Here is a 22689-nt window from a genome sequence, read left to right on the forward strand (position 1 = left end):
TGCTTTCCTTATTCTCCTGTTTATTTGAGCTTCTGAAATTGTATTTGTCGTGCAAGATTCATCTATAAGGAGAGTAGAGGTTCCCCCATTGATTAGTCATTTATGTGACTTCCACTGAGGCAAAACATCATTTATCCACTCTACTAGCTATGATAGCTGAATTTTGTAGAAATGTAATGGCCTTGTATTGTATTTGCAAACCATGAGGGTAAGAATATGGGACTGCCACATGCCCGAAAATTATTTTGGAAGGGCCTACTTCTGCCATGGTTATAGTGAATAAAAGTGAACCTGTCAGAAAGTAAATGTACTGTGACACAGGCTTTTCATGTCTTCTGCTGATAACATAACTGGTTTCTGACTGTTCTTTTTGGAGAAGCTCTTCTCTAGCTGCCCTCCCACCTCCCATTTCCCACATTTTCTGCTGAGCCAGAAACCAGCAGGAGCATCCTAGGTTTGATAATGAAGTTCAGGGGATGTGGACAATGAGTATAAAAATCTCAATTCCAAAACAGAGGGACTGAATATGTCATCTTAGAAACATACAATAGAACTAAAATGTCATTTAACCGTGTGCCAATAAAGTAACCCTAATACTACAACATTCCAGATCAGTGGCCATCGAACCTCTGCATAATATCTTTTGCCCAGGTGGATTTCTTGCACAGGGCAATACTCTAGAGAGATAATGCTGAACCGTGTAATCATCAAATATTACTGTGATTCATCTTCTACCTGATGAAACTCCTCATGGACTTGTCTGGTGTTAGAAAGACAATGACAAACACAGGGTGAAGACTAATACAATATATATACCTATATGTAATCAGATCTGAGAGGAGGTATTTCAGACAGCAATGTTTACCCCAGATTGAACTATAGTGGTTTCCCCTCATTAAAAAAATCTGGAGCCACTGAGGGTGAAACTGGATTTTAGACAGAGAAAGGAGAATTCTAGGTGAATATTTGTCCTTCGGGGAAGCAATGTTCTTGAGACAGCTCTTCCTCTTTCTGTTGCTGCAAACGCCTTCAGCTGAAGTAAAGGAAAACATTGCTGCATGTGCGATAAGTGATCCTTTTCAGGCTCCATATGAGTATGTTCAGAGAGGAGACCTAATCATTGGAGGGATGATGTCTCAGCTTGCATGTTTAACTGATGAATTACATTTTAGTGAACCCCCCAAGATAAAAATTTTAGATCAGCTTATGTAAGTATACCCCCTGGTACATATACTTGGTTAGAACATATTTATTTGAAAACGTCATGCAAGTTCTGTTTTGTTCAAAGAGTTTGCATGTGGTTTTTAAAAATACATTTGTTAGCAATGCATAAATAACGTCTATAATGCAGTACATTTTACATAATGTTTTGTGGACAAAACATATTTTCCTCCTTTTGATCTTCCTCCAGTGTCCTGCTGTTGTTGCAAGAATGGAGGGAGGGACATTGCCATTTCTCCCAAAGAGCAGGCACACTCTTTTCTCAGAATTTCTCAACAACCCAGGACCCACCCATTAGGCAGGATTCATATTTCAAGTACCAACATAAAATGGAAATGTAGAAACCCCATCCCCACCAAAAAAAGGGAATCACTTTTCTCTTTAGTAGCTCAGGTATTTATCTGAATCTTGAAAAGTACATAAAGCTGAAAAGAAATGGCAAAGACTGTTGCTTTTCCAAGTACCTAATTCAGCTCTATGCACTTTCAGGGCATGTTGTAGCTATTCTCACCAACCCATAATGAAAGTAAAAAATTTCAAGGAAGGCCAGAGGCTTTTTGCACATCATGGGAGGACTTCAAGAGCAGTCCTGTATTGGCGACCCAGGTAAAATAGGGTATAACTATGTGCTTCTCCCCACTGCTGTCCCATTCCTGCACAAGGTCCCTCAATGTTGTGGCTACTCCTCCAGCTGGCAAAAATGATGCACCACCAGCACCTCTTCTTCAACACATACATATATAGCACTATATTATGCTGATAAACAATTCCTTTAGTTTGTCCCCCTTGTTTTCTGTGATTTTAAAAATGTGTAATATCCAATCATAAAATATATTTTCAGCTATACTGATATCTTTCTCACAGAAAGATGTATGAAGATGGATTGCAAATCTGTTGTACAAATGATATCAATTTTACTTTAGAACAATATCCAAGAAATACCAGAATGTCCTCTCCTTGGTCTTTGCTGTGAAGGTGATAAATGAGAACCCTCAGATCCTACCAAACATCAGCCTGGGATTTCACATCTATGACAGCTATGAAAATGCAAGGATAACTCACCAAAACACCCTGAATCTTCTCTCTGCCACAGAAAAAATCATTTCCAACTTCAGGTGTGACAGTCAGAAGAATCTGATAGCTGTTATTGGAGGATTAAAGCCTGACACCTCTGTTCACATGGCTACTATCTTAGGCATCTATAAGATGCCACAGGTACAGTGAATTCATGGGCCATAAGGCTTTTGCAGCTCTGATTCCATATTACCCTCCTTCCATATAATCATGCTTTTATTTCTCCTTAATTATTCTCATTTGCTATCTCCATTTTGTTTTCATTATGCTGTCCAGCTGATTTCTTTCAGGTGAGTTGCATATTAGCCTGGTAAAAAAATCCACCACAGCCTGATGTGATTTTCTTGCTAAGCATTCCTGCAATCAAATAATTTAAGTCTACAGGGATTTGCCTGCTGCAGTTGGGGCAGATAAACCAGAAGATTTGTCCAGGGTATGGTCTGGCCCAGTCTTGTTCAGTGAGTTTCAGCCTAACAGTTTGAAGATGTTGGCAAGGTGCTTGGACTGGTGTAGCTAACCATCTGTGCTCTTGTCTATGTTCTTTTATTTAATCTGGCAGGGAGAGAAAAATGAATGTTTAACTCAGAGTAGACCCTCTGAAATTGATGGACCAAAGCTAGTTGCGTTAATGAATTTCAGTGGTTCTACTGTAAGCAGGATTGTCATAGAATACACACATAGAGAGACACACGCGAGATATTATGAACAAAATTTAGGAAATGGGTCCAATGGAATAAATAATTACAGTAATGTACAATTTCTGCTCATCATGGTGCAATTTTCATCGGCCCTTTCCAGATTTCCAGCTGTGTATTAGCTCCAGCAATGAACATTCAATTACAGTTTCCTTCCTTCTACCGGATGGTTCCCAATGAAGTACATCAGTATAAAGGAATTGTGCGTCTCCTTCAATATTTCCAGTGGATATGGGTGGGGATTGTTGCCTCAGATAATGGCAACGGAGAGAGGTTCATGCAGACCTTAATACCAATGCTCTCCAAGCATGGAATCTGTACAGCCTTCAAGGAAAAAACACCATCCGTATCTAATGCACTAGAGAATTTCAGTTCATTAGAACTCATCCGGGCCAAGTCCTCTCTGATAGTAACACATGTAAAAGTACTGGTGGCATGTGCAGATACTCAGACTATGACAAGTCTGCTATGGATGACATATTACTTTTCATTATTTGAAGATGTCACACAAATATCTATGGGCAAAGTGTGGATTTTAACAGCCGAATGGGATTTCTCATTTGAAACAAGGCTTAGAGGTATGGATATGCAACTGTTTAATGGTGCCTTGTCTTTTACAATTCACTCAAATGAAGTACTGGGCTTTACAAAATTCCTGCAGAACCTACATCCTAACTCTGCCAAAGGAGATGGTTTTATCAGGAACTTCTGGCAACAGGCTTTCAACTGCTTATTTTCTGATTCAAATGAGCCAATGGACAATACTGATACCTGCACTGGACAAGAGAAACTGGAGAGCCTCCCTGGTGCTCTTTTTGAAATGAGCATGACAAGTCACAGTTACAGCATCTATAATGCAGTCCAGACCATAGCACACAGTTTACATAGTATATACTCATTCAGGCCAAAACACGGAGTAGAAAGAAAGAGACTTAATCATCAAAATCTGCAGCCCTGGCAGGTAAGATCCCACATTCTCAACAAATTTGTTTCATGTCTAATGATAAATGACATTCAAGTTTATGTTTTTTGCTGTAATCCAGATTCCTAAATATTTAATTTGGTTTGTTATCGTTATTTTATTTTGTAACTCTAATTTTTCTTATCATTCATCTTTTTCCTAAACTCTCCCAAATGGTGAAAAGGCATGAAACTGCTTATAATGGAAAACACAACACTTTCAGTTCAGTTATCATTGCTTTAAAACAGGCAGCCCCAAATTCGGCCCTCCAGATGTTTTGGGACTACAACTCCCTTCATCCCTAGCTAACGGGACCAGTGGTCAGGGATGATAGGAATTATAGTCTCAAAACATCTAGAGAGCTGAGTTTGGGGATGCCTGCTTCAAAAGAAGGAAGGAAGAGAGAGAGAGAGAGAGAGAGAGAGAGAGAGAGAGAGAGAGAGGAGGTGAGAGGAAACACATAATGGAATCCAATAAAGATTAACCAATGTGGCTCCTTTAGGAGTCAGAAAGTTGCTCTGTTGTTTTGTTCTTTTTCATCATGTAGTAAAATCTGTCCTTGCCTCTTTCAATTTAGCTTCACCCTTTCCTGAAGAATATCTCATTTAACAACAGTGCAGGGGACTTTGTATCTTTTGATGAGAATGGTGAATTAGCAGGTGGATTTGATATTATAAACTGGGTTACTTTTCCAAACCACTCCTTTTTACGAGTGACAGTAGGAAGAATTAATCCACAAGCAGTGCAAGGCCAAGAGTTCACCATGAATGAAGAGGCAATCACATGGCACAACATATTTAATCAGGTAGGACGGAATTACCGGTATATGTTTAATACAATAGAATATACAATTGGAGTAATACACTGTTGTGCTTCTTTATAGGAAAACACCAAAAACAAACAAACCACCCCACAATTTTTCAGTTGAATTGTCTAAAATCCAAGACAAAGCACTGCCCAATTCTGCCAAGATGTCAATTCCGTCTTTGAAATCCAGACATATGGCCCTAAACCTAACATATATAGATTCTAAGATATAAAGAGATATAATAGAAGTGAGGAAACAACAGCCCATGGGTCAGTATTGTCCTGCCAAAGAGTACAATTTGGCTTGCAAGACCATTTTCTCTTCTCCATGTCCATCTGCCCAACAGCTGCTATCACTGGTTATGTCAGCTGTTGGCCAGGAGGACAGTGTTTAATGCTTCATTGACTGTGCAATCCTGTTCCCAGCATTGGTGCTTGGGAAGCCCTGAGTAGAGCACTCAGCTAGAGGAGATGGCTACACAGGACACCAGAAACATTCCACATAAAAGTCCTCCAAAGCTTGTGCTGACCTGATCAGCCACTGATGTCTCCCGATACTGCTGCTTACATAGTTTACATTTTGTAGTTTTCTTCTCATGTTTTCTACTGTTTCTCCAGATGTTTCAGCTGTGTTACAGATAATATCAGAAGATGCCATGGGGCTTCCCACACACCTTTCATTTTCAGTGCTAATCACTTACTCAAAAAATGCCTAATTTCTGATTTCTTTTCTTCAGCTATAATGCGCACACGCCATCCCTACTCACGAGAAGCAATGTTGGTGTGGGCTGCCTTGTTTACATTTTAAAAGGCAAGTAAACATTCTCCTTTTTATCTATAGGTGTTGCCACTTGCAGTGTGCAATGACCACTGCCATCCAGGCTACAGCAGAAAAAAGAAGGAGGGAAAGCCATTTTGTTGCTATGATTGTGCTTTATGTCCAGATGGGATGATTTCGAATCAAAATGGTAGGAGATATCATGCACACTATTATAAAAAACACACACTTAACTCATTTAAACTTTCTTCTTTCAAGCAACACAATTCTCCTAAACACAGGAGCAAGTATGGCAAACTAGCTATGACGCATCAAAATCCACTTGCTATGGTCTCTATCTGGCCCAAGAAATTTCTGTGGCCCCCTCAGGTTCCTAGTAGCACTAGGACACACCAGTGAAACTCCCAAACTTCAGTTGAGCCAAACAGCTTTTTCAGTTGAGAAAAAAACGTGGTATAACTCAAGTACTATTTTGTGTGATGGTTTCCCCCATGCCAGGTTTAGATAGCTTAGACATCTCCTGAACACAGTTGGGATTTGGTGCATCTTACTCCAGATTGCTTTACACCAGCTTCTTGTGTATAACATTGTTCCCTCACTGGTAATTGGTAATGAATATAAAAAAATTCTAAGATTATCGAGAACTGTGGCAAATATATTGCCTCCTGGCATTCTCTTTTGAGTTGGCTACATTCATTTCGTATTACAAAATATGACACAAGTCATAGGATCTGGATTATAGGAACTGATGTCTCCATGAAAAATGTTGGCTTGTTTCTTGGAACTGATATATCATTGATTTGATTTTCAGACATGAATTATTGCTTCAAATGTCAAGCAACTCAATTCCCAAATAAGAACAGAGACCAATGCATTCCCAAGATTCTCCATTTCCTCTCTTTCTCAGAACCCCTGGGGATCTGTTTAGCAGTCTTGGCTCTCTCTTTTTCTTTGATCACAGCTCTGGTTCTTGGAGTCTTCACAAAACATTGGGACACTCCCATTGTCAAAGCCAACAATCGGGACCTAACGTGCTCTCTGCTCATCTGCCTTTTTCTCTGCTTTCTCTGCTCCTTGCTATTCATCGCCAAGCCTCACATAGTGACCTGCTGCTTACAACAAACTACTTTTGGCATTCTCTTCTCATTTGCTGTTTCTTGTGTGTTGGCAAAAACCATCACAGTGGTTCTGGCTTTCATGGCCACGAAACCAGGATCCAGGATGAGGAAATGGGTGGGAAAAACATTCACAAACTCTATTCTGCTTGCCTGTTCCTTTATACAAACCTGCATTTGTACTGTATGGCTCAGTACTGCTCCGCCATTTCCAGAGTTTGACATGTACTCAATGATGGAAGAAATTGTAGTAAAATGCAGTGAAGGTTCAATTTCAATGTTTTATTGTGTCTTTGGTTACTTGGGATTTCTGGCTAGTGTTAGCTTTGCCGTGGCTTTCCAGGCCAGAAAGTTGCCAGACAGTTTCAATGAAGCGAAGTTCATCACTTTCAGCATGTTGGTGTTTTGCAGTGTTTGGTTGTCCTTTGTTCCCTCTTACCTGAGCACCAAGGGGAAATACATGGTGGCTGTGGAGATCTTCTCCATCTTGGCCTCCAGTGCTGGGTTATTGGGATGCATCTTTTTCCCAAAATGCTACATAATCATTATGAGGCCTGACCTGAACAGCAAAAACCAGATAATTTGCAGAAATCAATAAGAATCTATCCATTTTGGGTTTTCTGGGGGTTTTTCTTTTCGACAATTGTGATATTTATTGCTTATTACAAAAGAAATAAATACTTTGTCTTTTCCAGGTTTTCTTTTCACACCCCCTTCATCCACGTGTCTCCATTTTATTTGGGTGTGTTAAATACTTTGTGTTATATTTCAGTCCTCTTTAAAATGGTAGTAGGTAAAGATTGCCTATGAAGCATTCATTTACAGGTTGTTGTTTTTGTGTGTGGTTGTTGTTTTTGTGTGTTTGTTACACAGCTCACTTTTTGTGGGAAGGATTCTCTATGCATGGTGAAGGCAGCCCATGGGTGTTATACTGGCTCATGTAGAGCTTGTCTGAGGCCAGGAGCTAGAATCTTGTTCTTGGCTTGACAGCATAAATCACACAGCCAGTTTAGCCATCCCAATCTGGATTGCCCTTGGACTCCCTGATTGCCCCTCCATTTTACAGAGAGTATTAGAGGAGAGTGACCTTACTCCTGCTTCTTGATCTCTCTACAGTTTTTGACCTTGATACCCTCTTGGACTGGCTCCATGGAATGGGAATTGGGGATACTGTGTTACTATCAGATACTGATACTGTGTTACCTGTGGGACCAAGTCCAGAGAGTCCTTTTTGACCCATGGTGTCACAAGGCACTGTTTTATGTCCAAACCTATTTGAAATCCATACGATTAGGGGCATTTGGGAAAGGTACGATTAGTATGATGATGATACTCAACTATCTTTTTAAATAACTTCTGAGTCAGGAGAGGCTATTTGGAACCTGGACAAGGACATGACATTGGGGACAGGAAGAGCATGAACTATCGCCCCATTCTCAACCTCAATTAAATACCGACATAGTGCTGCAACTCTATAGCAATTTATAATACAATTACATGAATCAATATTTGAGCACATATCAGTTAGTATGTCTAAATACTTAATGAGGAACAATCTTTGCAGTCCAACCCTGTAGTGGTGGTGTTAGCAGCCAGTTTCCCACACCGTCAACGTGGGCTGCAACACATAGTGTCTTTTGCTCCAATAAGATTATTGGAGGGTTATGGCATTTTCTAATTTTCTCGGGGCAGTCATAACCCCAAAATGCTGTATAGTTGATTCCACTTTTATCAAAATTTCAACAGCTATCTCTGTTTCCAATGTAATGCTGACAGAACACTAGCAATTAGAGAGAAATGGTAACTTCCTCTTTCTACAGGATATTTCTCAGGACTCCATGAATTTATTTATTTATTATTTAATACGCCCGACATGGACAAGTGCTTCAAATGCCCCCCAAACCAATATCCAAATCAGGACTGAAATCAATGCATTCCCAAGACCCTGAATTTCCTCTCTTTCTCAGAGCCTTTGGGGTTCACTTCAGCTTTCTTGTCTCTGTTTTATTCTGTGATCACAGCTTTGGGTTTGCAATATTCACTAAGCACTGGAACACACCGATTGTCAAAGCCAACAATCGGGACGTCACCTTCTCTCTGATCATCTCCCTATTCCTCTGCTTCCTCTGCTCCTTGCTGTTCATTGGCCAGCCTCACACAGTGACCTGCTATTTACGACAAACTGCTTTTGGTATCATCTTTTCTGTGGCTGTTTCATGCATATTGGCCAAAACCATCACTGTGGTTCTGGCTTTCAAGGCCACCAAGCCAGGATCCAGGATGAGGAAATGGGTGGGGAAAAGACTGTCCAATTCTATTCTTCTTGGTTGTTCTTTTACCCAAGCCAGTATTTGTGTCATGTGGCTATGTACTGCTCCTCCATTCCCAGATTTTGACATGTACTCTCTGACTGAAGTAATTGTAATGGAATGCAATGAAGGCTCTGTTAGTATGTCTTATTGTGTCCTGGGTTACCTGGGATTCTTGGCCATTGTCAGCTTCAGTGTGGCTTTCCAGGTCAGAAAGCTGCCAGACACCCTAACCTCTCCACACAAGTTGGAAATGCCCAGAGACAAGCAGCATGTATAACATGCAGGATGGTGTTTGGGTTCATTATTGTGTGTGTGTCTACTCTCTATACTGTACACACTTTGGTAGTTGCAAATGCCTGAGCACACACCTATCACATTATATCTGCCTTTTGCCTCGTGTATTAGTAGTTATTTCAGAACAAATTTACAATATAACCCACACACATCAAGATATGGACAGAATATGTCTATATGAGGGCTAATGTTGTGGAGTATATGAGTATGTCATCTCTGACTCCATCACGTTCCTTTACTCTTCTTTTTACTAGTGTACATGTCACTTTCCCCCCACTAACTTACAGTAAGCTTTAATTGACAGGTTTTATTTTGCTGGAAATGGTATCATTCCTCGAACAACACTCTGGAGACATTGATTTAAACCATGTGATTAACTCAGATTATTATGATTCATCTTCAACCTTGTCAATCTCCTCATGGAATTAAAAACACTAAAGCTATTGTAGTTTGGGATCTTATATAAAACATACCATGTTTGCTGAAAACTGGGATGGGAAGGTTTTGAGAGGAAGAACTATCCCAAACGAACCTTTGCCAATTTCAATTTATGAAAAGAATGTGGATCTATTGAAGGAAGCATTTCTTAAAGGAGATGCTGGTAGGCAGAAAACTGAATTCTAGGTCAAGATTTGCCCAGTGGTGACAGCAATGTTTTTGTGGTTCCTCTTCCTCTTTCTGTGGTTACAACTACCTTCAGCTCAGGGAAAGAAAAAAACTGATTGTGCTGTGACTGATCCTTTCCAGTTCCCATTTGAGTATAATCAGAAAGGTGACCAAATCATCGGAGAGATAACGTCTCAGCTTGGCTTTGTATTTGATGAGTTGTCTTTCAGTGAGCATCCTAAAACCAAGTTGGTTTATGAACTTCTGTAAGTATTTCCTCCCCTCCATTATATGGTCTATGACAAATAATATCTCATAAAATGGCACGATCAGAAATAAGTGTGTATATTTCAAAACATATTTATGCAGTTGTTTCAATGTAATATTCTAATTTTTTAAAATCTTTTTATCCTTTGTCCAGTGAGTGTCTGCTGTCGCAGACATGCTTCATGCAGGAGGTTCCTAGGTTCCTCATGCAGTCGCACACAATGGAAAATGTTATGTGATTCCCTTTTGAGCCAAATTTTGGACACCAGGCCAGCCTTGCACCTCAGCAGCATTCATTGTCCCTTCTTTCGCTCATCTGTTTTATGTTCTCTCTCACAATCCTCATATACATAAACTTCCTAAGGGATTGGATAGCTGTCTTATGTACATATGCTGTAAACCTTTATTTAGGACTCTCCCGAAGAAATATCAGCATATACTGTCCTTGGTATTTGCTGTGAAGGAGATCAATGAGAATGCAAAGATCCTCCCAAATGTCACCCTGGGCTTTCAAATCTATGACAGCTATATAAATGCAAGGATGACTCACCAGAACACCTTGAAGCTTCTGTCCACCACAGAAAGGATTTTCCCCAACTTCAAATGCGACAAGAGGAAGAATCTGATGGCTATTATTGGAGGACTTGACTTTGACATTTCCCTTTACATGGCTATTCTCTTAGGCATCTACAAGATCCCACAGGTAGACTGAGAGTGTAGTTCATGAAGCTTTTATGACTAAAATGCTGAAAATCATTCTATATCCTCAGAATATTTTTCTTTTTTGTTCTCTCTGTCTGAGAGGGGCATAGAGAGACCAAAAGGTATAAAACTGACAGTGAAACATCAGACTTTACTAATTTGTCAAAAAGCTATCCACACTTAACACTTCTCTGCATGATACGCATATAGGACAAGGCATTGTGCATTGCTTTATATTGAGATCAGCACCATGTTTGAAAATGGCAATATTCTCTAAAGTGTTTTGTTCCTCTTAATGATCTGCAAAGTTGATGCAAGTGTATGCATAAATCTCCATGTGGATAATGCATATTGTTATGTTGTTTAGGTGCCCAACTCAGTTTGATAGACTATGCATAAAGTCAAATCCAGTACAAATGCCCAAGAGTCTGATATGATTGAAAAAAAGCAATTCACATCAGGAATATTTTCTATCAGGGTGCAGGACAGAACCCAGGCAGTAAGGCATCACACTTATCAATTCTTCTTATTTACTCACCCTTCAACCTAAGCTCCCAGGGTGGATTGTAACATTAAAACACCATATTAAGAACAGTGTAAAACAAGTTACAATCACAGATAACAAGCACAGACTGATGCTATAAGCAATCTCTCACACTCCCTTCATAGTCCAACTGCAACACAACATTGCAGTGCTGCAAATGGGTCTTACCCTCCAGTAGTTACTGTCACCAGTCTCCCACTTACTCCTACAGCCCAGATGGGAGGGGACCTGGGAGTCACTAAAAGAATTCCTTTTTGAGCTTCCCTTATGAGTTGCTCAGAGTGTTGAAGCAGCTCACACACTCGCTGAGTCTCTCCAAGACATCAGAAGAGTGTGTTGGTCACTTACCACTCCAGTCCTAAACAATTCCAGCAAATTGATTGTCAAGCACCTGGGCACATAGAGGTTCTTAAACCCTGAGACTGGCAATCACAGGCATCTCAGCAATCAAATTAAATCCAAGGGGAAACAAACTAGAGCACTGTGGCTCTAAAACTGGACTAATCCTAACCTTCTCTACAAAAGTTTTCCTGGTCTACTCACCAGTAAGTAGCTTCATAGAAAGTGCATTCTGGTTACTTCCTTCACTGGTAGCTGGCTGGGCTGGCTCATTCATGACACTGGGTCATACAAAAATTTCTACTTGGCTGCAAAGCAACCAACAAACCAAACAGAGATAGGGAGGGAGGTCAGGTGCGACTGACAGAAGAACCATTAGCTAGGGCAGCCCACCCCCACACCACACGCAAGCATGCATGTGATACTGGAGTATGGTACATGCTTCCTCTTTTGGCCTATACAGCCTACAAAAATGCCCCCCTGTCTGTTAGCAAAGGTGGACAAGGCAGCAGACCACGCCCTCTGGGGTAAGATTACCTTACCCCACCTATAGCAATTTGACTGCTCCAATCTGCAAAACTGGCACTGTTATAGGTTTCACACCTGTTTCACATTTTTAAGCACCAACTACACATTGGAACTCCCTTCCTACTGATATGAGGCAGGTACCTTCACTTCTCAATGCCTGCTAAAAATATTTTTCCTTAGACACACCTACCCAGATATTTAGAATGTTGGTGCTTGATGTCATCAGTTTTTAGTTTATGGTGGTTTAATTTATTGATGTTAATTCATTTTGTAAATACTTTTATTGTTTTATCCTTCTTATCAACAACTTTGAATATTTGTTTTTACAATCAAGTGGTGTAAAACTTTTCTGAAATAAAATAAAATGTTTTTTTGACTATTAGGTGGTCTACTTTGAATAAAATATAAAAAGAAAAACCATTTGGAATTAATTCTGAACTGCTGTCCCCCCCCCCCTCAGATTGCCAGTTGTGTATTAGCTCCAGTGATGAGACTTGGACCCCAGTTTCCTTCTTTCTATCGGATGGTCCCCAATGAAGCATATCAATATAAAGGGATTGTCTACCTACTTCTGCATTTCCACTGGATCTGGGTAGGGATTGTTGCATCAGGTGATGACAATGGGGAAAATTTTGTGCAAACTTTGATGCCAATGCTTTCACAACATGGTATCTGTACAGCCTTCATTGAAAAAACACCCTCCATATCTCAAACCACAGAGAACTTGGGTTCATTAGGACTATTCCGGGCCAAGTCATTTTCTATGACCATCTCAAATATCAAAGTATTGGTTGTATGTGCAGAACCACAGACCACGACGGCTTTAATATGGATGATATATTTCTTTTCATTATTAGAAGGTGCCACTGAAACATCTATGGGTAAAGTGTGGATTATGACTGCCCACTGGGATTTCTCATTAGAAACTATGCACAGGGCTTCCGATATCCAAGTCTTTGATGGTGCCTTGTCTTTTGTAATATACTCCAAGGAAGTTCTGGGGTTTACACAATTTCTGCAGAACCTACATCCTGATTCCGACAAAGGAGATGGTTTTATCAGAATCTTCTGGCAACAGGCATTCAACTGCTTACTACCTGATTCTAATGAGCACAGGGAAGAGGCTGTTTCTTGTACTGGACAAGAGAGTCTCAAGAGCCTCCCTGGAACTTTGTTTGAAATGAGCATGACAGGCCAAAGTTACAGCATCTATAATGCAGCCCAGGCCATAGCATATACCTTACACAGGTTAAATCTATTCAGGATAAAACATGGAGCAATGGTCAATGGAAGACTAGATCCTCAAAATTTGCAACCTTGGCAGGTGAGATTGGACTTTCAAAGCCACCTTCTTGCCATGACTTTTCTGATATTTGCACAGTGCTTCAATAGAACAAAATTTCATAGACAATCCATCTTCCCTAGAGTTATCCTCCTTTTGTTAGCATACACATACAAGTATTATCCTGTTACCATTCCTTGGTACACTGGCTTGTAAATAGCCCTCTGCACTGATTACAAGAGAAATTAGCAATTCAACATCCAGACTGGCCAAAGAAGTATAATTTGTATAAAACAGAAGATCAGACACCACCCTTTCTGCAGTAAACTTTGATTTTACCAGTTCTGTAGAAAAACAGAGGTGAGATACAGATGGAGGTGGGATATTAGACTGCTGCTGTTTGAGGAAAGCAGTGGGGTTTAAGAAATCTGACAGGCTGCTGTGGAAACCCAAGCAAGATTGGGTACCTTCTGATGTATGTGAAATGGTTTTGACAATTAAGACAATAATCACGGGAAAATAAAAATAAATAAAGAGCTAATGCCATGGCTGAAGCATTTATTGCCAGCTTTTTCAGGGTGGACAGAAAGAATTGTGAGGAATTTCCAGGGATGGATTCAAATTGTCATACAGCTAAGATTAGTGTTATATACCAGGATCCTTGGAGAGACTCAGTGTAAATTAAGAGCATAATAATAATTCCTTTATGTATCAATTTTCTATACTGCCCCTCATCCAAGGATCACAGGGAGGTTTATAATATAAAAACACAAAAATAAACAGCATAATAACAAATAAATAAAATATCCCTCTCACAATTTCAAAGGCCATAGGTTCCTGTGGGTTGGAACCAAGAGCCATCTACCCTAGTGTTCTGTTGAAATAGTCGGCAGATACCTATGGAAGTCGACAAACAGGACTTCAGCAGGACGTAACACTCTTCCATTTGCTGACCAAGATGCTGACACTCAACAGCAGCATTCTTGCAATATACAACCATTGTGAATAAAAGCCAATGGGAGCCCATAGATTTATCTAATCATGACTTAAAGCTGACGATGTTTCTTTCTTTTCATGATTCTTTGACTATCACCACTGAGTAGGACTCAGAGGATTTTCTGCTAAGACAAAGTTGGATAGCCAAAATAGGAAAATATGTTTTCCACTTTCATCTTTTTGCAAAACTTATGTTTAATTCTTTCAATTTAGCTTAACCTTTTCCTGAAAAGCATCTCGTTTAACAACAGTGTGGGTGATACCGTTTCTTTTGATGAGAATGGTGAATTAGCATCTGGATACGATATTGTAAATTGGATGATTTCCCCAAATCACTCCTTTTTCAAGGTGAAAGTAGGAATGATGGACCCATGGGCATCACCAGGCCAAGAATTTAGAGTGAACGAGAAGGCCATCACATGGCACAGTGCATTTAATCAGGTGAGATTACATACCTACATATAAATGTCTACGCTCCACTAGTTCTGAGAAACTTGGGTGCTCATGTATAGAAGCCGCGACCCATAATCTCAGATGCTTGTCCTAGTGTATGAATGGAGGGTGTGGAGCAGAGATCTGTGTTATTACGCATGGGACCAGAAACAGCCCCTTAAATTTCAAAATAAACCCACCATTCAACAGTCTGTCCATTCCTATTTCCCCAGTGGAAGAAGACCAGTTTTGAACTTGTTGCTAAAGACATCTTAAACATTTAGATTACCATCAAGGGAATGATTCATTTGACTCCTAGTTTTGATTTCATACTGATCCCCCCTTCTTCATTTAACAACATTGGGAAATGTTTTCAAACCGGGAATCTATGCATAGCCCTCTTGAGATCTATGGGACATCCTTGGCTGTTTACTTCACAAAACAATTTAGTAAAAATAATTTACAGGACAAATGAGACAAAATAATTCTCTTTTTATGAATAGGCGCTGCCCCTTGCCAGGTGTAATGACCACTGCTATCCTGGCTACAGCAGAAAAAAGAAAGAGGGAAAGCCATTTTGTTGCTATGATTGTGCTCCATGTCCAGAAGGGATGATTTCAGACAAAAATGGTAGGAGATGTATTGCCACCATTTTCCACAGCAACAGCTCAGTTCACCAACACATATTGCACAACTCCAAAAATTAGTTTAATTTATTTGCTTGTTTATTTCAGACATGATTACTTGCTTCAAGTGCCCAGAAGATCGCTTTCCAAACAAGGAACAAGATCAATGCATCCCTAGGCTCCTGAATTTCCTCTCTTTTTCAGAGCCTTTCGGTATCACTTTATCTCTCTTGGCTCTGTCTTTTTCTTTGATCACTGCTTTTGTGCTCAGAGTCTTCACTAAGTATCAAGACACTCCCATTGTCAAGGCCAACAATCGGGACCTCACCTATGCTCTGCTCATCTGCCTATTGTTCTGCTTCCTCTGCTGCTTCCTATTCCTTGGCTGGCCTCACACAGTGACCTGCTATTTAAGACAAACAGTTTTTGGAGTCATCTTCACCGTGGCTCTTTCAAGCATATTGGCAAAAACTATCACTGTGGTTTTAGCATTTGCAGTCACCAAACCAGGAACCAAGATGTTGAAATGGGTTGGGAAACAAATTTCCCACTTCATTCTCTTTGGTTGCTCCTTTGTTCAAGTCTGTATTTGTACTGTATGGCTAAGTACTGCTCCTCCCTTCCCAAATTTTGATATGCACTGCCTGGCAGAAGAAATAATAGCAGAATGCAATGAAGGTTCAGTTTTTATGTTCTACTGTGTTTTGGGGTACTTGGGATTTCTGGCCATGGTCAGCTTCACTGTGGCATTTCTGGCCAGGAAGTTGCCAGACAGCTTCAATGAGGCCAAGTTCATCACTTTCAGCATGTTGGTGTTTTGTAGCGTTTGGTTGTCCTTTGTGCCCTCTTACCTGAGCACAAAGGGGAAATACATGGTGGCTGTGGAGATCTTCTGTATCTTGGCCTCCAGTGCTGGGTTGCTGGGTTGCATATTTGCCCCTAAATGCTACATAATTATTCTGAGGCCTAATCTGAACACAAAGGACCAGTTAACTTGGAGAAAATATTAAGAATCTAATCATTTTTAAATTCTATATGATCTTAAAATGGTGGTATTTATTAAAGAAAATAATTATACTAAAATATATAACTTACTCCTTTGTTTTTCCAAATATTGTTTACCTCTCACTTAGCCAAGGCCTTGATAGCTCAGTTGGTTAGAATGTGGTGCTGATAACTCCTTGATTCTATGATTCAGTGCTTTCCTTATTTTCCTGTTTATTTGAGCTTCTGAAATTGTATTTGTCGTGCAAGATTCATCTATAAGGAGAGTAGAGGTTCCCCCATTGATTAGTCATTTATGTGACTTCCACTGAGGCAAAACATCATTTATCCACTCTACTAGCTATGATAGCTGAATTTTGTAGAAATGTGATGGCCTTGTATTGTATTTGCAAACCATGAGGGTAAGAATATGGGACTGCCACATGCCCGAAAATTATTTTGGAAGGGCCTACTTCTGCCATGGTTATAGTGAATAAAAGTGAACCTGTCAGAAAGTAAATGTACTGTGACACAGGCTTTTCATGTCTTCTGCTGATAACATAACTGGTTTCTGACTGTTCTTTTTGGAGAAGCTCTTCTCTAGCTGCCCTCCCACCTCCCATTTCCCACATTTTCTGCTGAGCCAGAAACCAGCAGAAGCATGCTAGGTTTGATAATGAAGTACAGGGGATGTGGACAATGAGTATAAAAATCTCAATTCCCCACAGAGGGACTGAATATGTCATCTTAGAAACATACAATAGAACTAAAGTGTCGTTTAAGCCTGTGCCAATAAAGTAACCCTAATACTACAACATTCCAGATCAGTGGCCATCCAACCTCTGCTTTAAAATAATAATTATAATGAAAATTATCCTACTAACTTCCAGAGAGATCTGCAAAGCATAATATCTTTTGCCCCAGTGGATTTCTTCCACAGGGCAATACTCTAGAGAGATAATGCTGAACCGTGTAATCATCACATATTACTGTGATTCATCTTCTACCTTGTAAAACTCCTCATGAATTTGTCCGGGGTTAGAAAGACAATGACAAACACAGGGTAAAGACTAAATCAATATATATACCTATATGTAATCAGAGCTGAGAGGAGGTATTTCACACAGCAATGTTTACCCCAGATTGAACTATAGTGGTTTCCCCTCATTAAAAAAATCTGGAGCCACTGAGGGTGAAACTGGATTTTAAACAGAGAAAGGAGAATTCTAGGCCAGTATTTGTCCTTCGGGGAAGCAATGTTCTTGAGACAGCTCTTCCTCTTTATGTTGTTGCAAATGCCTTCAGCTGAAGGAAAGAAAAACATTGCTGCATGTGCCATAATTGATCCTTTCCAGGCTCCATATGAGTATCTTCAGGGGGGAGACCTAATCATTGGAGGGATGTCGTCTCAGCTTATATTTTTAACTGATGAATTACATTTAATGAAAAACCCATTATAAAATTTGTAGATCAACTTATGTAAGTATACCCCCTGGTACATATACTTGGTTAGAGAATATTTATTTGAAAGCGTCATGCAAGTTCTGTTTTGTTCAAAAAGTTTACATGTGGTTTTTAAAAATATATTTGTTAGCAATGCATAAATAACGTCTATAACGCAGTACATTTTGCATAATGTTTTGTGGACAAAACATATTTTCCTCCTTTTGATCTTCCTCCAGTGTCCTGCTGTTGTTGCAAGAATGGAGGGAGGGACATTGCCATTTCTCCCAAAGAGCAGGCACATTCTTTTCTCAGAATTTCTCAACAACCTAGAACCCACCCATTAGGCAGGATTCATATTTCAAGTACCAACAGAGAATGCAAATGTAGAAACCCCATCCCCAAAAAGGGAGTCTGTTTTCTTTTTAGTAGCTCAGGTATTGATCTGAATCTTGAAAAGTACAGAAAGCTGAAAAGAAATGGGAAAGACTGTTGCTTTTCCAAGTACCTAATTCAGTTCGATGCACTTTCAGGGCATGTTGTAACTATTCTCACCAACCCCTAATGCAAATAAATGTTTACATGGAAGGCCAGAGTCTTTTTGCACATCATGGGAGGACTTCAAGAGCAGTCCTGTATTGGTGACCCATGTAAAATAGGGCGTAACTATGTGCTCCTCCCCACTGCTGTCCCATTCCTGCACAAGGTCCCTCAATGTTGTGGCTACTCCTCCAGCTGGCAAAAATGATGCACCACCAGCACCTCTTCTTCAACACATACATATATAGAATTATATTATGATGATAAACAATTCCTTTAGTTTGTCCCCCTTGTTTTCTGTGAGTTTAAAAATGTGTAATATCCAATCATAAAATATATTTTCAGCTATACTGATATCTTTCTCACAGAAATATGTATGAAGATGGATTGCAAATCTGTTGTACAAATGATATCAATTTTACTTTAGAACAATATCCAAGAAATACCAGAATGTCCTCTCCTTGGTATTTGCTGTGAAGGTGATAAATGAGAACCCTCAGATCCTACCAAACATCAGCCTGGGATTTCACATCTATGACAGCTATGAAAATGCAAGGATAACTCACCAAAACACCCTGAATCTTCTCTCTGCCACAGAAAACATTATTTCTAACTTCAGATGTGACAGTCAGAAGAATCTGATAGCTGTTATTGGAGGATTAAAGCCTGACACCTCTGTTCACATGGCTACTATCTTAGGCATCTATAAGATGCCACAGGTACAGTGAATTCATGGACCATAAAGCTTTTGCAGCTCTGATTCCATATTACCCTCCTTCCATATAATCATGCTTTTATTTCTCTTTAATTATTCTCATTTGCTATCTCCATTTTGTTTTCATTATGCTGTCTAGCTGATTTCTTTCAGGTGAGTTGCATACTAGCCCGGTAAAAAAATCCACTACAGCCTGATGTGATTTTCTTGCTAAGCATTCCTGCAATCAAATAATTTAAGTCTACGGGGATTAGCCTTCTGCAGTTGGGGCAGATAGACCAGAAGATTTGTCATGGGTATGGTCTGGCCCAGTCCTGTTCAGTGAGTTTCAGCCTAATAGTTTAAAGATGTTGGCAAGGTGCTTAGACTGGTGTAGCAAAGCATCTGTTCTCTTGTCTATGTTCTTTTATTAAATCTGGCAGGGAGAGAAAATGAATGGGACAGGTAGGTGCTTAATGTTTTGTTGGGAGAGGAAGTAGTCCAGGGAACAGCAGGAAGACAACTGAAAACAGAAAAGGTCCCTTGTTGTTGACCTAACAACAAGCCAGTTTCAATTGTACCCTTCCTTGGGAATTTTCTTGAGTGAGTGTTTGCAGACCAGATCCAGACACATATAGATAAATCCTACGTACATTTTAAAAACTCTGACACCAAGAAAACATGGGCGATTTTTTTTACCCACTAGGTTTTACTCAAACATGAAGGAGACATTATAAACAAAATTACTTGAAATCATTTGGTAACCTACTAAGAAATTGACAATGCAATTCACTAAGCCTAATCCAAAAGCCAACAAACATGTTCTCATCAATGAACACAGAACTTCATGCTATTGGAGCTCATGTTCTTCCAATACACTTAAGAATTTATTATCTCTAGGAAATGGGTTCAATGAAATAAATAATTATAGTAATGTATAATTTCTGCTCATCATGGTTCAATTTTCACCTGCCCTTTTCCAGATTTCCAGCTGTGTATTAGCTCCAGCAATGAACATTCAGTTACAGTTTCCTTCCTTCTACCGGATGGTTCCCAATGAAGTACATCAGTATAAAGGAATTGTGCATCTCCTTCAGTATTTCCAGTGGATATGGGTGGGGATTGTTGCCTCAGATAATGACAACGGAGAGAAGTTCATGCAGACCTTAATACCAATGCTCTCCAAGCATGGAATCTGTACAGCCTTCAAGGAAAAAACACCATCCATATCTAATGCACTAGAGAATTTCAGTTCATTAGAACTCATCCGGGCCAAGTCCTCTGTGATAGTAACACATGTAAAAGTACTAGTGGCATGTGCAGATACTCAGACTATGACATTTTTGCTATTGATGATATATTACTTTTCATTATTAGAAGATATCGCACAAATGTCTATGGGCAAAGTGTGGATTTTGACAGCTGAATGGGATTTCTCATTTGAAACAAGGCTTAGAGGTATGGATATCCAACTGTTTAATGGTGCCTTGTCTTTTGCAATTCACTCAAATGAAGTACTGGGCTTTACAAAATTCCTGCAGAACCTACATCCTAACTCTGCCAAAGGAGATGGTTTTATCAGGAACTTCTGGCAACAGGCTTTCAACTGCTTATTTTCTGATTCAAATGAGCCAATGGACAATACTGATACCTGCACTGGACAAGAGAAACTGGAGAGCCTCCCTGGTGCTCTTTTTGAAATGAGCATGACAAGTCACAGTTACAGCATCTATAATGCAGTCCAGACCATAGCACACAGTTTACATAGTATATACTCATTCAGGCCAAAACACGGAGTAGAAAGAAAGAGACTTAATCATCGAAATCTGCAGCCCTGGCAGGTAAGATTCCACATTTCTCCACAAATTTGCTTTCATGTCTAATCTTAAATGAGATTCAAGTCAGTTCACTGAGTATACCACTAGAAGAAAATTTGCATATGCTATTCACTTTACCTTCAATACTTCTACATAAGATGTACTCATCAGGACATACCACAAGCAAAGACACATAGTCTTAACCTGGATGTTCAAAATCTGCAGCCTTGGCAGGTAAGAGTTCACATCCATGACACCCCTCTTTGTGTGGCTTTTCTAATAGGAGATAACATACAATCCATTGAATACATCAGCAGAGAAAGAATTTGGCCTCTTATTAACATAACCATCCTTTTGTGCAGCTTTTGTGGGTTCGAGCCCCATGTTGGGGAAAAGATTCCTGCATTGCAGGAATAAAATAGAGAATCCATGTGTCCCATTACAACCCTACAAGTCTATGACTCTATGATTCTAAACACCAGAAGGAACTTTCTCACTGTAAGAGGTGTTTGACAGTGGAACAGGCTTCCTCAGAAGGTGATGGACTCTCCTTCCTGGGTGGAATTAAAGCAGAGGTTGGATGGCCATCTTTCATTGATGAGATTCCTGCATGACAGTGTTGGACTAGATAACCCTCAGGATCCATTCCAACTCTACAATTCTATGATTTGTTGGTGGGCAGACACTCTTTGATTTATAAACAAAATGATCAAGAAACATCTAGAAAAAATGGTTATGAATAGGGAGCTATGCAAGGGAAAGCCTTCAAAGGTCCTTATTCCATCCTACATGGTGTGGCCTCAAACAATCTACTTTACCTAAACCTAAAACTGCATATAATGGAAAACACAAGGCTTTCTGTTCAGTTATCATTCCTTTAAAAGAAGGAAGGAAGGAAGGAAGGAAGGAAGGAAGGAAGGAAGGAGAGAGAGAGAGAGAGAGAGAGAGAGAGAGTAGATGAAACACATAATGGAATCTCTTTTAAATTTTTATTGATTTACAAATAAAAGATAAACAAAAAATAAGAAGAAAATAAAAAAAAAATACACGTTACATATTTCACATCAAAAATTTCACATTTCCATCTCTTATAAGACTTCCTTCAGCTTGTCCGTAAATCATTCGTGGTAATAATTAAAATTACGCATTTCCTAGCTTGTATTGACAATATATCTCTCTCTCATAATGGAATCTCATAAAGACTAACCAATGTGGTCCCTTAGAAGTCTGAAAGTTGCTCTGTTGTTTTGTTCTTTTTCAACATGTTGTAAAATCTGTGCTTGCCTTTTTCAATTTAGCTTCACCCTTTCCTGAAGAATATCTCATTTAACAACAGTGCAGGGGACTTTGTGTCTTTTGATGAAAATGGTGAATTAGCAGATGGATTTGATATTATAAACTGGGTTACTTTTCCAAACCAATCCTTTTTACGAGTAACAGTAGGGAGAATTAATCCACAAGCAGTGCAAGGCCAAGAGTTCACCGTAAATAAAGAGGCAATCACATGGCACAACATATTTAATCAGGTGGGACTGAATTATATGTTTAATGCAATGGAGTATACAATTAGAGTAATATAATTGCTATGTTTTTTAAGGAAACCCCCAGAGTTATTGAGGTGTTGTTGTTGTT

General features: G+C 39.5%; 2 protein-coding genes across 2 annotated transcripts; both read left to right on the top strand.

The window, feature by feature from the left end:
• Positions 1-984: 984 nt before the first annotated feature.
• On the top strand, positions 985-7249 carry LOC128398813 (vomeronasal type-2 receptor 26-like). Its single transcript, XM_053360069.1, has 7 exons — positions 985-1208; positions 2145-2436; positions 2855-2944; positions 3139-3951; positions 4529-4756; positions 5600-5726; positions 6348-7249. The coding sequence occupies exons 1-7, from the start codon at positions 985-987 to the stop codon at positions 7247-7249; spliced, it is 2676 nt and encodes an 891-aa protein (XP_053216044.1).
• Positions 7250-9731: 2482 nt separating this feature from the next.
• On the top strand, positions 9732-16589 carry LOC128398814 (vomeronasal type-2 receptor 26-like). The gene is made up of 7 exons (XM_053360070.1): positions 9732-9858; positions 9958-10129; positions 10542-10833; positions 12704-13567; positions 14735-14962; positions 15457-15583; positions 15688-16589. The coding sequence occupies exons 1-7, from the start codon at positions 9732-9734 to the stop codon at positions 16587-16589; spliced, it is 2712 nt and encodes a 903-aa protein (XP_053216045.1).
• Positions 16590-22689: the final 6100 nt, after the last annotated feature.

This window comes from Podarcis raffonei, chromosome 13 (genome assembly GCF_027172205.1).
Source record: "Podarcis raffonei isolate rPodRaf1 chromosome 13, rPodRaf1.pri, whole genome shotgun sequence".
In the NCBI taxonomy this organism is placed as follows: Eukaryota; Metazoa; Chordata; class Lepidosauria; order Squamata; family Lacertidae; genus Podarcis; species Podarcis raffonei.